Source organism: Psammomys obesus, unplaced genomic scaffold, assembly GCF_907164565.1.
Source record: "Psammomys obesus unplaced genomic scaffold, mPsaObe1.curated_primary_1811, whole genome shotgun sequence".
NCBI lineage: Eukaryota > Metazoa > Chordata > Mammalia > Rodentia > Muridae > Psammomys > Psammomys obesus.
The window spans coordinates 10,419,803-10,431,715 of NW_026596143.1; the positions used below are offsets into that span (position 1 = coordinate 10,419,803).

The 11,913-nt window shown below is 48.8% G+C and overlaps 1 protein-coding gene across 1 annotated transcript in view; it reads left to right on the forward strand.

Annotated features, from left to right (window-relative positions):
* The first annotated feature begins 2,996 nt into the window (after positions 1-2,996).
* Positions 2,997-11,913, forward strand: part of Hgsnat (heparan-alpha-glucosaminide N-acetyltransferase) — a 28,802-nt gene continuing 19,885 nt past the window's right edge. Inside the window, exons 1-5 of the mRNA XM_055593334.1 lie at positions 2,997-3,190; positions 6,425-6,540; positions 7,397-7,533; positions 8,135-8,256; positions 9,517-9,586. Of these exons, the coding sequence (XP_055449309.1) occupies positions 3,001-3,190; positions 6,425-6,540; positions 7,397-7,533; positions 8,135-8,256; positions 9,517-9,586 (635 nt within the window). The 5' untranslated portion in view covers positions 2,997-3,000. The remainder of the gene's footprint in view (positions 3,191-6,424; positions 6,541-7,396; positions 7,534-8,134; positions 8,257-9,516; positions 9,587-11,913) is intronic.

Genomic DNA, 11,913 nt, shown 5'->3' on the forward strand with positions numbered 1-11,913 from the left:
CCCCCCCCCCCCCCCCCCCCCCCCCGCAGTGGCCAGTGGGAGAGCTGTCTCCCAGCTTGGGGTCTGGAAACCTGAATGCCTTCCTGGACTTGCCTGGATTTTTTTATCCTTTTAAAACCAGCTCTCCATTCTGTCTTGTCTCTCCATCCTTTCTTTCCTTGGTCACTCTTGAGGCAGCTACAGCTCTGATCTCCACTGCGTTTTGTTTGGTTTTAGTTATTATTATTATTTTTATTATTATTATTATTTTTTTTTTATCCACTCAAGGGAAGGCTTTTTGTGCCTGGAGCTGTAACATCAGAGGTAGCAGTACAGCAGACACAGCTCACTCATCAGTGAGCTGGAGCAGCCTGGAGTTGGGGCCAATCAAATCTGAGCCTCTTTAGCACCAGCCACAGATAATGAGGTTTGAATTTTGGATCAACCACATTCTCCCTTCCTCTCCCAGCTAATGTCCCCAAGGAGTCATTGTGAATGCCAGTGTCCAGGAAGCCTGCCCACCTTGCAAAGCATCAGTCAGATGCTGCCTTAGTGTCTTGTTTTTCTATCATGGCACTGATCACACTGTTTTTGTATTGGAACATCAAGTAGTTCAAGTAAAGAATGTAAAAATAACGCAGGGTGTACCCATATGCCTCTTTGCTACCAAACCTAAGCAACAACCTTGCCAGTTGAAGCCCACCATGACACTGGCTTAACATTCTACTCTCCCCTTAGCGCTCCTCCTCCCTCGGGAGTCCTATAGAAGAGTTGAGGGAATGATTGAGGGAGCTGGAGCAGTCAAGGGCTCCACAAGAATTCCTACAAAGTCAACTAACCGGGGCCCATGGGGGCTCCTCAGAGACTGAACCACCAGCCAAAGAGCATGCATGGGCGAGACCTAGGACCCCTACACATATGTAGCAGATGTGAAGCTTGGTCTTCGCATGGGTCCCTCAACAACTAGGTTATCTCTGACTCTAATGCCTGCCTTTTGGATCCCATTCCCCTAATGGGGCTGCCTTGTCTGGCCTCAGGGAGAGGATGCCCTCCCCTTTCTCTGAGGAGAAGGAGAGGGAAGAATGGGGAAGAGTGTGCAAGGGAGGCCTTCAGTCAGGATGTAAAATGAATAAATTAGTGGGGGAAAATGTGAATTTTTTTTCTATCAAAAACTATAATTAAAGTATTTTTTTTTTTAATTCCCCCCCTACCTGGTAAGACTTTTATGCAAAATGTAGTAAAACCTTTGTTTACACAAAGGTCCCATGCTGTTTTAGGAATTTCATGGCCTGGAGCAGTGACCTTTTTTTTCCTTGGTACAGTGACCCCTTTCCCCTTCCTCCTTCCTTACATGTGGGCCAAGTCTGTTCAGACTAGCTAATTGGATAAGATTGTGAAGTTCAGCCACTACCCAAATTACAATAAACACCGAGTTTACTTCCTGTCTCCATGTGTTTCATTTTGTTTGATTTTCAGAGCATGCCCTTTTGATCAAGAGTAAAGTTTGCCTTGTCCAGACACTTCAGTTGCAGTGATGGTCTCTTTCTTTGTGATCCAGAACATATTTCTAACACATATTGTGGGGGTATCCATTAGAGAAGACTAGTAGAATGTGGGTTTAAGCCAATAGAAAGTCTTTATTATCTGGCCAGTGAGCCTTTAAGCACAAAACCATGTCCTGGGTTGACATGCTTCAGTTAACAAGAGCAATTAACCAGAAGCGGAACTACAGAAGCCAAAAAGCAGGGTTAGTATGTTTAGAGACACTCTCAGAACTCTGGATTGTGATGGATTAGGCCTTTGTTTTTGTTTTGGCAGGTGGTGCCATCTATATACGGCCTAAATGGAACTTTCATTATGGTGTCAGATGTGCTAAGGTCAGGGGGCCTATTACAAAGGAATATCAAGAAACATGTTCATTGTTGTATTCAGTGAACTTAGAACCTGAAAATTTTCAGTACAGGGTGCCCCCCCCCAACACATGATGAAATCTTGGGATCCATTCTACGGTTTATAATTCTGACAACTGTTTCATTTAGCAATACAAGGATGTGATTCTTTTAATGAGGTTGCTTGTATGTTTCTCTGCATAACTGAATTTGTAAATGAGTCCACCTAAGAAAGTAAATACGTGCGATTACAAAGCTAAGTGCAACCTGTCTCCCTTCATGTCTTCTTTAACTCCCATCCGTGGAAATGGGAGGGTCTGATCATTTCCACTGCTGCATGGTATGATTTTGTTTGTCCCATTGATGGCCATTCAGATTGCCCAGGCAAGTTTGCAGTTACAGACAATTTTTGTTTGTTTGTTTGGTTGGTTGGTTGGTTGGTTGGTTGGTTGGTTTCTGAGTTTTTCCAGACAGAGTTTCTCTGTGGAGCCATGGCTGTCCTGGACTCACTTTGTAGACCAGGCTGGGCTCAAACTCACAGAGACCCTCTGCCTCTGCCTCTCCGAGCACTGGGATTCCAGGCGTGGGCCACCGCCCCCACGCCTGGCACAATTACAATTGTATTACAAATATTGTGCTTGTCCTGTCACAGACATGATGATTTCTCTGGGAATACAGACAGCAGTGCGGATCTGCTCATCCCGGGGCACCTTGAATTTCCACAGACTGGCAGCACCGAGTTCAAGGCCAGAAACAGGGAACTTTTAAGGGGTGTATTCTAGGTAGTGAACGCCTAGAGCTTGTGCATGTTCAGGGAAAAGCCCTGCAGTCTTGTCTATCACCAAGGACACTCCCAGAAGGTAGCCAGAGGCCTGAAACACCCACGCACTTTGAAAGGCTAGGATGCAAGAATTCAGAGGGTGAGTGACTGGGGGAGCAAGGGTCACTCTTCTGCATTTTTCTCCCCGCGGGACGGAAACACCGTGCAAAGGGCAGAATACAGCCAGGCGGCGCTAGGGATGGCGTTAGCGGGACACACACTTCCCCCCGGCTGGGCGGGGCTAGGAAGCGGCCCCGCCCCGAGGCCCCGCCCCCCTGCGGGACAGCGGCGTTGACGCCACGGGAGCGGGCGATGACGGGCGGCTCGAGCGCGCGCAGGCGCCGGACCGGGGAGCGCGGCTCGGCAGCGGGGACCGAGGAGCGCGGCGCCCCGAGGGAGGCGGCGGGCGGCATGGGCGCGGGCCCGGCGCTGGCCGCGCTGCTGCTGGCCGGGTCGGTGCTGAGTGCCACGCTGCTGGCCCCCGGCCGCCGCGCAGAGCCAGGTGAGCGGCCGCGCGCGCGGGTCGGGGTTAGCGGGGACGGCGCGTGGGCCTGCCCCGGACCTCCCCACGGCCCCCGGGACGCAGGAGTGAGCGTAACGCCGGGTCCACGCTGCGGTGGACCGCAGTGCCGGAGGCCGCGGGAGCTGCCACCTGGGAGCCCGGCCCGGCCTGGCTTCCCACGGTCAGTTTTGGGGTACCCCACCCCGGGCTGGGTGCTGAGTCGGTCTCCGAATTCACCAGGGGAAAGGGTGAAAAAAATAGGAATTCTGGGACTTCCCCCGAGCCATGTCCAAAGATCCCCAGGGTCCTGCAACACCGTGCCACAAACAAACCCCTGTGGAGAGGATAGTTTGGGTCGTTGACGGAGGTAAGTGCCCCCTTGCTAATTGTTTGGGATAGGGCTGTCATCTGGCAAAGTGTGTCATCTGCCTCTCCCCCATCCATCCATCCGTCCGTCCGTCCGTTCGTCTGTCCATCCTTTATCCCTCTGAAATGAGGAATCTGTGTGGAATACCCCTCCGTCTTCCAAACCTAAAAGAAAATACATTGAAATAACGCAAAAAGTACAAAGAAAGGTGTAACAATCCAGGACTTTAGTTGGGTGGGGAGATTTTATTTATTTTATTTTATTTTATTTTATTTTATTTTATTTTATTTTATTTTATTTTATTTAAATCATGCTGAATTTTGAGTCTGGTCAGAGTGTTTGAACTTTTCGTTGTTATTCTTTTTGAAGCTTTCCAGGCAATTCTGATGTTCAGCTAGGCCTGGGGGACTTTTGCCTATTCCCTAATAACATCATAACGATGGCAACAGCGTTTTGTGTGTCTAAAACCCACCTGGGAAATCTAAGCATAAAACACACCACTAAAGACTAGGAAATAGAAGTAGAGCCGCTCCGACCACGGAGGGGTGCTGATAGATACAGAGAAGAGTGAGTGCACGGGAGTTTAGCCAGGAAAGGAAGACTGTCGAAAGTGATGGCTGGAGAGATGGCTGTGGTTAAGACTGCTGCCTGCTCTTCTAGACAACTGTGCTCAGTCCCCAGGACCCATATCACAACCACGTATGCCTCAAGTTCTAGGAGTTCTGATGCCACCTTCTGGCTTCTTTGGGCACCAGGCACTCGTGTTACAACATACATACGTGCAGGCAAGAAAATTAGGACGAAGATTAAAAAAAGTAAACTTAGAATACCAGAGTTTAGGAAAGGGGTTAAATTAAGTATTCCAACAGCTCACAGGACAGGAGCATGGCCATGCCAAGTGTTTGGAAGACATGTCCAAAGTGCTGTTTTCAGTTTATCAGGCTGAGCAGTGAGGGAGAAAGCCAAAGGCTAACAGAGAGCCAGACTACAGAGCAGATAACCTTCCTCTCTGGAGTGGGGTAACCAGCTGGTGGTCGCTGCTGCAGGTGACTGATCTCCACTTAGCCCTGCCTGCCAGCAGGTCGTGACCTTCAGCAAGTTTGTTGGTCTTTCTAAGTCTCACGGTGCTGCCTGCCTGGAGCACCAGCTACTTGGGAAACTGAGGCAGAAGGATATCTTGAACATAGAAGTTTAAGGTCAATCACTGCAGTGCAGAGAAACCCCAAGGGTGCAGGGGGGGGGGGGAACTAATCTGTCATATAAGACCATTGGGATGTGGCACATAGTAAGAAAGTCATTGTCACCAGCCAGGAGTCTGCGGTCTCCATAAATGTCGTAAACCAGCCCCACTGAAGAGGAATGGAATCTCACAGTACTTTTGGGATGGTATTAAAAGTTTTGAAAGGCTATTTTTTTGAGGGGAAAAATCTTCAGTCATGGAAGTTCATTCTTTAAATACTTTGTAAAAGAAATAATAATAATGATAACACAGAAGGCTGGTGAAATGTCTCAGCACTAAAGTGTGTTGTCAAGCGTGACTGCTCGGGTTCAGTCTGTTAAGTCTGTGTGGTAAGAGGAGACGACACCCCAGTCGCTAAATGATCATCATCTTTTTGCCAGCCTAGTGGTGTCATCCAGTACCTGTTGATTGAATGCTAGAGCAGGGGTCTGCCCTTCAAATCTGCCCCATTCAAATCTGCCATTAAAGCTAGAAGGAGATTGGGCTAAAGTCTGCGTTTTTGTTTTTCTTCTACTTCTACAGTCAGGGTAACAATGTAACCAAATGGGACTTGGTTACGTTGTTAGGGTCCCAGGGTTACAGGCCTGGCAGCTGCCCTTGGCTTTTCTGGGCCTTGGGTTGGAGGCCGTAACCTACAGCTGGGAAGTGCAGGTGGGCGGAGCATTCGGGGCAGCTCCTCTCTTGACAGTTGAGCTCTGGGAGAGCTGGCTGATACTCCAGGGTAGGTGCAGCCGCTGGTGCAGGCTGGGCTGTGTGTAGAGCGTGTTGAGATGCTTGCCCCTCTGCTGTTTGTGACTTACCTAGAGCTGGTGGTCAGGTTGGGCGCCCTGGTTGGATCTTGGCCTGGACAGTCCATTGGGCCGGACATTGAGGATGAGGAGTTTTCACACACACGTGTCCGCATCTTGTTTTATTTTATGTGTGTGGGCGCTTTGTTTGCCTGCGTGTATGTCTTTGCATGCAAGTGTGCACGCCTGGTGTCTGCAGAGGCCAGAGGGGGGGTAAGAGCTCCTGGAACTGTGGTTAGAGATGCTTGTGGGTTTGCTGAGAGTTGAACTAGTGTCCTCAGGAAGAGCAACCAGCGGTCCCAATGGCCGAGCCGTCTCCCCAGCCTTTGGTGTCTCTCGTTGCCTCACTGGAGAGAGAGAGAGAGAGAGAGAGAGAGAGAGAGAGAGAGCTGCAGTCTGCATTTCTAACAAGCCGGTGGGGCTGAGCTCATAACCAGTGCAGGAAAGTCTAGACCTGGGACTCACACCCTCGGTTCAGATCAGTGATTTTGCTCAATAGCTGTGGCCGTGGGCCTGGGCAGAAAACGCCATGAGCTTTGTTCTTCTGCAAAACAAATAACCTAGCTCGTGACGCCATTATGTGGAGATTGCTCAGCTTAGTGAATGCTACCTCCTCACACGCTGGATGCCAACGATGCCCACGGAACCCTGTTGTAGTCGAGCCGTCCGTGCAAAAGGGCATCTGTGTGTGTCCTTGCGCACGGGCACGTCTGTGCACACGGGGCATGGTGCTGGAGCATAGGTAGATGTTTGTGAAGCGCCGCCGCCGTCCTCTGTCTGGTCTCTGTCACTGTCACCCTTCGTTTGTTTTTGTAACTTCTGCTTCTGATCCTTTTCAGATTTAAATGAAAAAAGGAACGTGGAGCTGAAGACAGATGAGGCTTTACTGCTTATCCACAATGAGCTGCTGGGAACCAGCCTCACTGTATACTGGAAGTCTGCGTACTGTTATCAAGTACGTGTCTTGTGGCCTCCGCATCGGCCCCGGGGCTTGCTGGAGGCACTCTTTCAGTCTTCTCAGGCCTAAGCCCTTTCCTTGTTCCCCTCAGATTTACAGGCAAGGAAACAAATGGTTAATAATGAAGACCGAGGTAGACTCTGATCAAGGGCGATGCTTGCTGGTGACTGCTGGGTGTCTCTCATCCTTACTTGTCTGATACTGCTGGGCTACTTGTAACAGGAATGCTTATTGAAACTAAGATGTTTATTCTTACCCAGTAATCTCACTTTTGGAAATTTACACTAAAGGAAAGAATTTAAAGGAAGAAGAACCTTATGTGTAGATAGTTTTAAAACAATGTGTTTTTATGGCAGAAATGTAAAGCTACCGTAGAAAAGCTTTGAAGACATAAATACCCACAGTTACTGCAGTTGGTGACATATGTGTATTAAATATAAATAGGTTAATTTAATTGTTGGATAATATTCATTAAAACAGTAGAATGCAGAAGTTAATGTAGGCTACATCTGTCAACTTGTAAAAAGTTTACCTATAAGTAAAGATTGTTCAGTTCCTTCATGGTAGTCATTATCTTAATGTAGAAAAGGTAAGTTTTATCTGAATTACCGCAGTTTAGGTTTTTAGCGTATCAAGGAAAACTTAGGATTTTTCTCTCGGATAGTGTTCCTGCCAACCAGTGAGAGAGAGAAACTGTCAAACCCCCACCAGGAGGAGAGGTGTGGCTTATGGAACAGCACCTGCCCAACAATGCCAGGCCAGCGTCTGACCTTGACCCCAGCACTGCCACGTAACAGCGGCAGCCACTCTGGAAACACCCTGACACTGTGCCTGCTGCCTTCTGTCTCCGCAGTGCACCTTCCGGCCCCTGGCAAACGTCTCTCACGGTGGAAAACCTGCAAAGCCAAGCGTCGCAGCCGTCTCCGTGAACACTCAGCATGGGTCCATCCTGCAAGTTAATTATACCTCGGAAGAGAGAGCAGCCTGCAGGTCTGTGCCTGCCCATCATGGTCTAACTCGAGTCTTTTTTTTTTTTTTTTTTTTTTTTTCCTACACGGTTTTTGCTTTGCTTTTTCTCTCTTTAAGATATTTTCTTAGCTGAGCATGGTGGCACACACCTGTAATCCCAGCACTCAGGGAGGCAGAGGCAGGTGTATCTCTGTGAGTTGGAGGCCAGCCTGGTCTACAAAGTGAGTCTAGGACAGCCAAGGCTACATAGAGAAACCCCGTCTCTAGAAAACAAAACAAACAAACAAAGTATATTTTTCTTAATCTTCCCCATCTGTATATAGAATTAATACCATTCCTCACTGAAGGTGTTAGCGAAGTATAGGTCAGTGGGTCTCAACCCTCCTAACGCTGCGACCCTTTAATACAGTTCCTCATGTCGTGGTGTCCCCAACCCCCAGCCATAAAATTATTTCATAGCTATAATTTTGCTACTGTCAGGAATCATAATGTCAACATCTGATATGCAGGAGACCTGACATGCCAGACTCAAAGGGGTCCTGACCCAGGAGCTGAAAAGCACTGGTCTTGCTCCTTATTTCCTAATGTAACCTTTTGCCTTCATTTTATCTGCTCTGTGTAGGCTGGAATACAAATTTGGAGAATTTGGAAACTATTCCCTTTTGGTACAGCATGCTTCCAGTGGTGCCAGTGAAATTACCTGCGACCTAGTCGTTAATGAGGATCCAGTGGACAGCAACCTCCGTAAGTATGTTTCTTCGCTGGTGTCTCAAGTTTGTGTCTTCAGAGGTTTCGGTCTTGTTGCTTCTGACACTTGATGGTGGGTTCCTTAATTTCAGTGATATGTTATCTGTACCATTTACTTATGGTAGAGATATTTCCTGTAGTATTTACTGTCGTTTTCTTTCTTTCGGTGCCATGGCCTCACACATGCTAAAACGTGTGCTCCATTCCCAGTTTGGTGTTTTCACTGTGTCATGGATGAATACTAAGAAAATCATGCGGTATATATAGCACCGTATTTTGATATTTCCAGGTTTAATGACAAAGCGTACCATTTCTAAAAAGTCAGCACAGTGGAAAGAAACCGGAAGTAGGGCGGTTGACTGTCTGGGGCCTTCTGTCACACACCGTGTTTTCCGCGAGCCTTGACACTGGCAGCCTGCTCAGGCCCCCTTACTGTAAGGACCGTTCTTCAGTCTCTTAGAGCTCCACTGTGGGACATCTTGAGCCCTCTCTAGGTGTCGCTGTGTGCGGTGCTCTGGAAGGGCCAGCAAGGACCCTGTGTGCCAGTACTCGGGTCTGTGCACAGAGAGCTAAGAGGGATGCTATCTTACAGAAATGTAGAGCCTGTTGAAGAGGGGCAGTGGGGGCAGCCTGAACACTTTTAAAGAATAATGAGGCCCAGCAAGGTGGCTCAGCAGTAACGGCGCTTGTGGCTAAGCCTGAACCTGGAACCACACAGTTGCCCTGACACCAGATGGGCAGGCTTTGGAGGCTCGTGTGTCAGCTGCAGGAGGGGCCTCCTCAAGAACGGGCTGTTGCGTAGAGTTACCGTGCATGTGGTGTTCTCCTCGGCGTGGTGTGTGAAGAGTCAGGAGGTACCCAGACGCACCCACGCGCGTCTTGACTGTAGGGAAGAGTGTGGGGACGAAGTGACATGATGACTGCAGTCTAAGCAATGTTAGTTCAACAAGGAGGAGCGCCTGAATAGGTGAAGCAGAGCAATAGCACTGAGCCGCATCCCCATCCCCAAGGGAGACAGTGCCCTGATAAATAAGCATACATCTCCCGGGAGCCACGGTGGCTGTGCGGGAGTGTGTCATGCGCTTCTCCTGCCTGCTCCGTTCTCATTTGTTTACACAGAGTTTGCCCTAAGGCTATGAGCTTTGCTCCCTCTCGTTCCAGTAGTGACTGACAGGGTAATATAATGTCCGGACAGCTTTGAGACTCCCGGGAGCATTTTGGCGATAATGCGATAATGCTTTTCTTCTCGTATTACAGCTGTGAGTATCGCGTTCCTCGTTGGTCTCTCTCTCATCATCGCGGTATCCTTCCTAAGACTGTTGCTGAGGTAAGTTGTTGAGGGGGCCATGACTGAGAAACATAGACTCGGCTGTAATACACCCGGAAAGGGTAATGTGGCCCTCAGCTGACCTGCTGTTCCACCTCGGGACAGTCACCAAGAGCGAGCACACGTAGGTGGCCTCTATGTGTTTAGTAAGTACCTGCACATCTGCCCTGAAGTCCTGGGCACCCGAGCAGACTGCAGGCCGACCACAGGCCGTGCTAATGAAGGTGCGAATGGGTTTTTGCCTTTTTCTCCCAACACTGCTGAAGACAACGTTTGAGAAAGTTATTTCCTAACGAGCCTCCCGGATTGAGTTTTAGTTAGTGGAGGTGGTTTCTAATATCTTCAGAAGGCTGCCACGCTGGGTTCTCCTCCTGTTCCCTGAGCCTTGACCACTGGCTCGGCTAGGATCCCTGCTAGTCCAGGAATGCAGCCAAGGGCGCAGCATGTAACGCAGGACCCCAGCACAGGCTCCCTTTCCTTGCTGGAGAAGCATCATGTTAGAAGAGGCGTCTGGCCTTCTCTGCCTGGTTAACAGTGGCCCTGGGAAGCCAGTCAGCAGACAAGAGAAGAAAAATAAAGCAAAGTAGATCCAGGCTGGTTTAATCAACTCTAAGATTTAATTAAATTTTTTTTAAAAAAAAAAAAAAAAAAAAAAGCTGTGTGTGTCTGTGTCTGTCTGTCTGTCTCTCTCCACTGAAGCCAGAGGCATCAGATCCCCTGTAGCTGGAGTTAAGTTAGTGGTGAGCCACCCAAAGTGGGTGCTGGGAGCCGAACTCTGGTCTTCTTTAAGAACAATACATGTCTTAATTTGCCAGGCCATCTCACTAACCCTTTAATTAACTTTATAAGAAAGTTCTCTCGTGTTTTATAAGGAAGAAGGGTAGACGTGGCGACACACACATATAATCCCAGCCATTGGGACGTAGAGAAAGGAAGATCTTGAGCTTGAGTTCAAAGCCAGCCTTGGCTCCGTAGTGAAACCTGCCCTTAGAAAGGTAGGACAAACAGATGGAAGGAAAGAAAGGAGAGGCTGCATTTTCACGTGCTCATCCTCCTAGGGTCGTAGGTCTCCTGAAGGATCACAGACTTCGAGAGCAACATCAGCTTTGTTCAGATCAGAAGTGTGAAACCATCCCCTTAATTCTCCTGCCGCAGGGGAGCTTGACCTTCTAGCTTTGTGAGCTTTTGCGATAGTTTGGTTGCGTGTCTGAGAAGCCCGGCCTTAGGGTTGTGAAAGGGTCACTTGCGTCTCAGACGTGAATGTTTGACCCAGCTTCTTCTTGGGAGGACAAGTCCCGCGGTTGCATTTGCTTGGAGTCAGGTGTTCTGTGGTCGGTCTTGTGCTGAGATGGAAACGCTGTCCTAGGAGAGCAGTGTGCTTTCTGGTGGTCCCTTACGTGTGACCGGATCTATCCAGTTGCTTCTCGGTGACCAACAGTTCGTGAGGCGGAACCAGCCTCTTGTCATTTCGGCCCCTGTGTAATTGGAGCCCTCTTTGCCCCTCCTGGACGGGTAGACTAAATGGCCTGACTGGAGGGGCCCTAAAGGCTACTCCTTAACTTATTACTCCCCAGCACCCCGTGCAAGTTCAAGCAAGTTCAAGAACGCCTCAGGCGCCAGGGATCTCCGCCTTTCACTCGGAGAATCAAACTCGACGTCTTACTTATTTCTTGTTTCAACTTCTCCATCTGTGCTTCCTTGAAGGTGTCTATCTTAGTGTTTTCACGTGATGGTGGCATTAGCAGTGCTGTGTGGTTTGTAAGAAGGATTACAAGTGGAAGTTTATCTGTGTGAGTGATACGAGGGGCTGATGTGCCCCCAAGCCAGGAAACCCAGCAGGCTACGTGAAGAAAGTAAGGAGTATCAGCGTTTGAAATGCAGTGATGGGCAAGGCGCTTGGCCCCAAGCCTGACCACCCGACTAACCCCAGGTCCACAGGGAGGGAGAGCATCAGCTCCCACAAGATGCCCTCTGACCCCCAAGCTCTGGCATGTGCACCTCCCCCACATAGCAAATAAACCTAAGGAAACAAATGAAAAACATGATGAGGTCATGATCGTGTTGAGAAAGAAAGCAGATGTTTCCTTTTACAGAGACTCGATGTTTATGGGTGAGGCTGCTGTATGCCTGGCCTCCCTTAAAGTAATGAAAGCACTGAGTCAGGAGGGGGAAGTGGGGTGGAGGAAGATTGCCATGTGTGGATATCTGAAGCCCAGTGACTCATTGCAGTCATCAGAACATACAGCTGGTTTTGTTTTAAGGCAGGCTGAGATACTTTACTATTATTATTATTATTATTATTATTATTATTATTATTATTATTATTA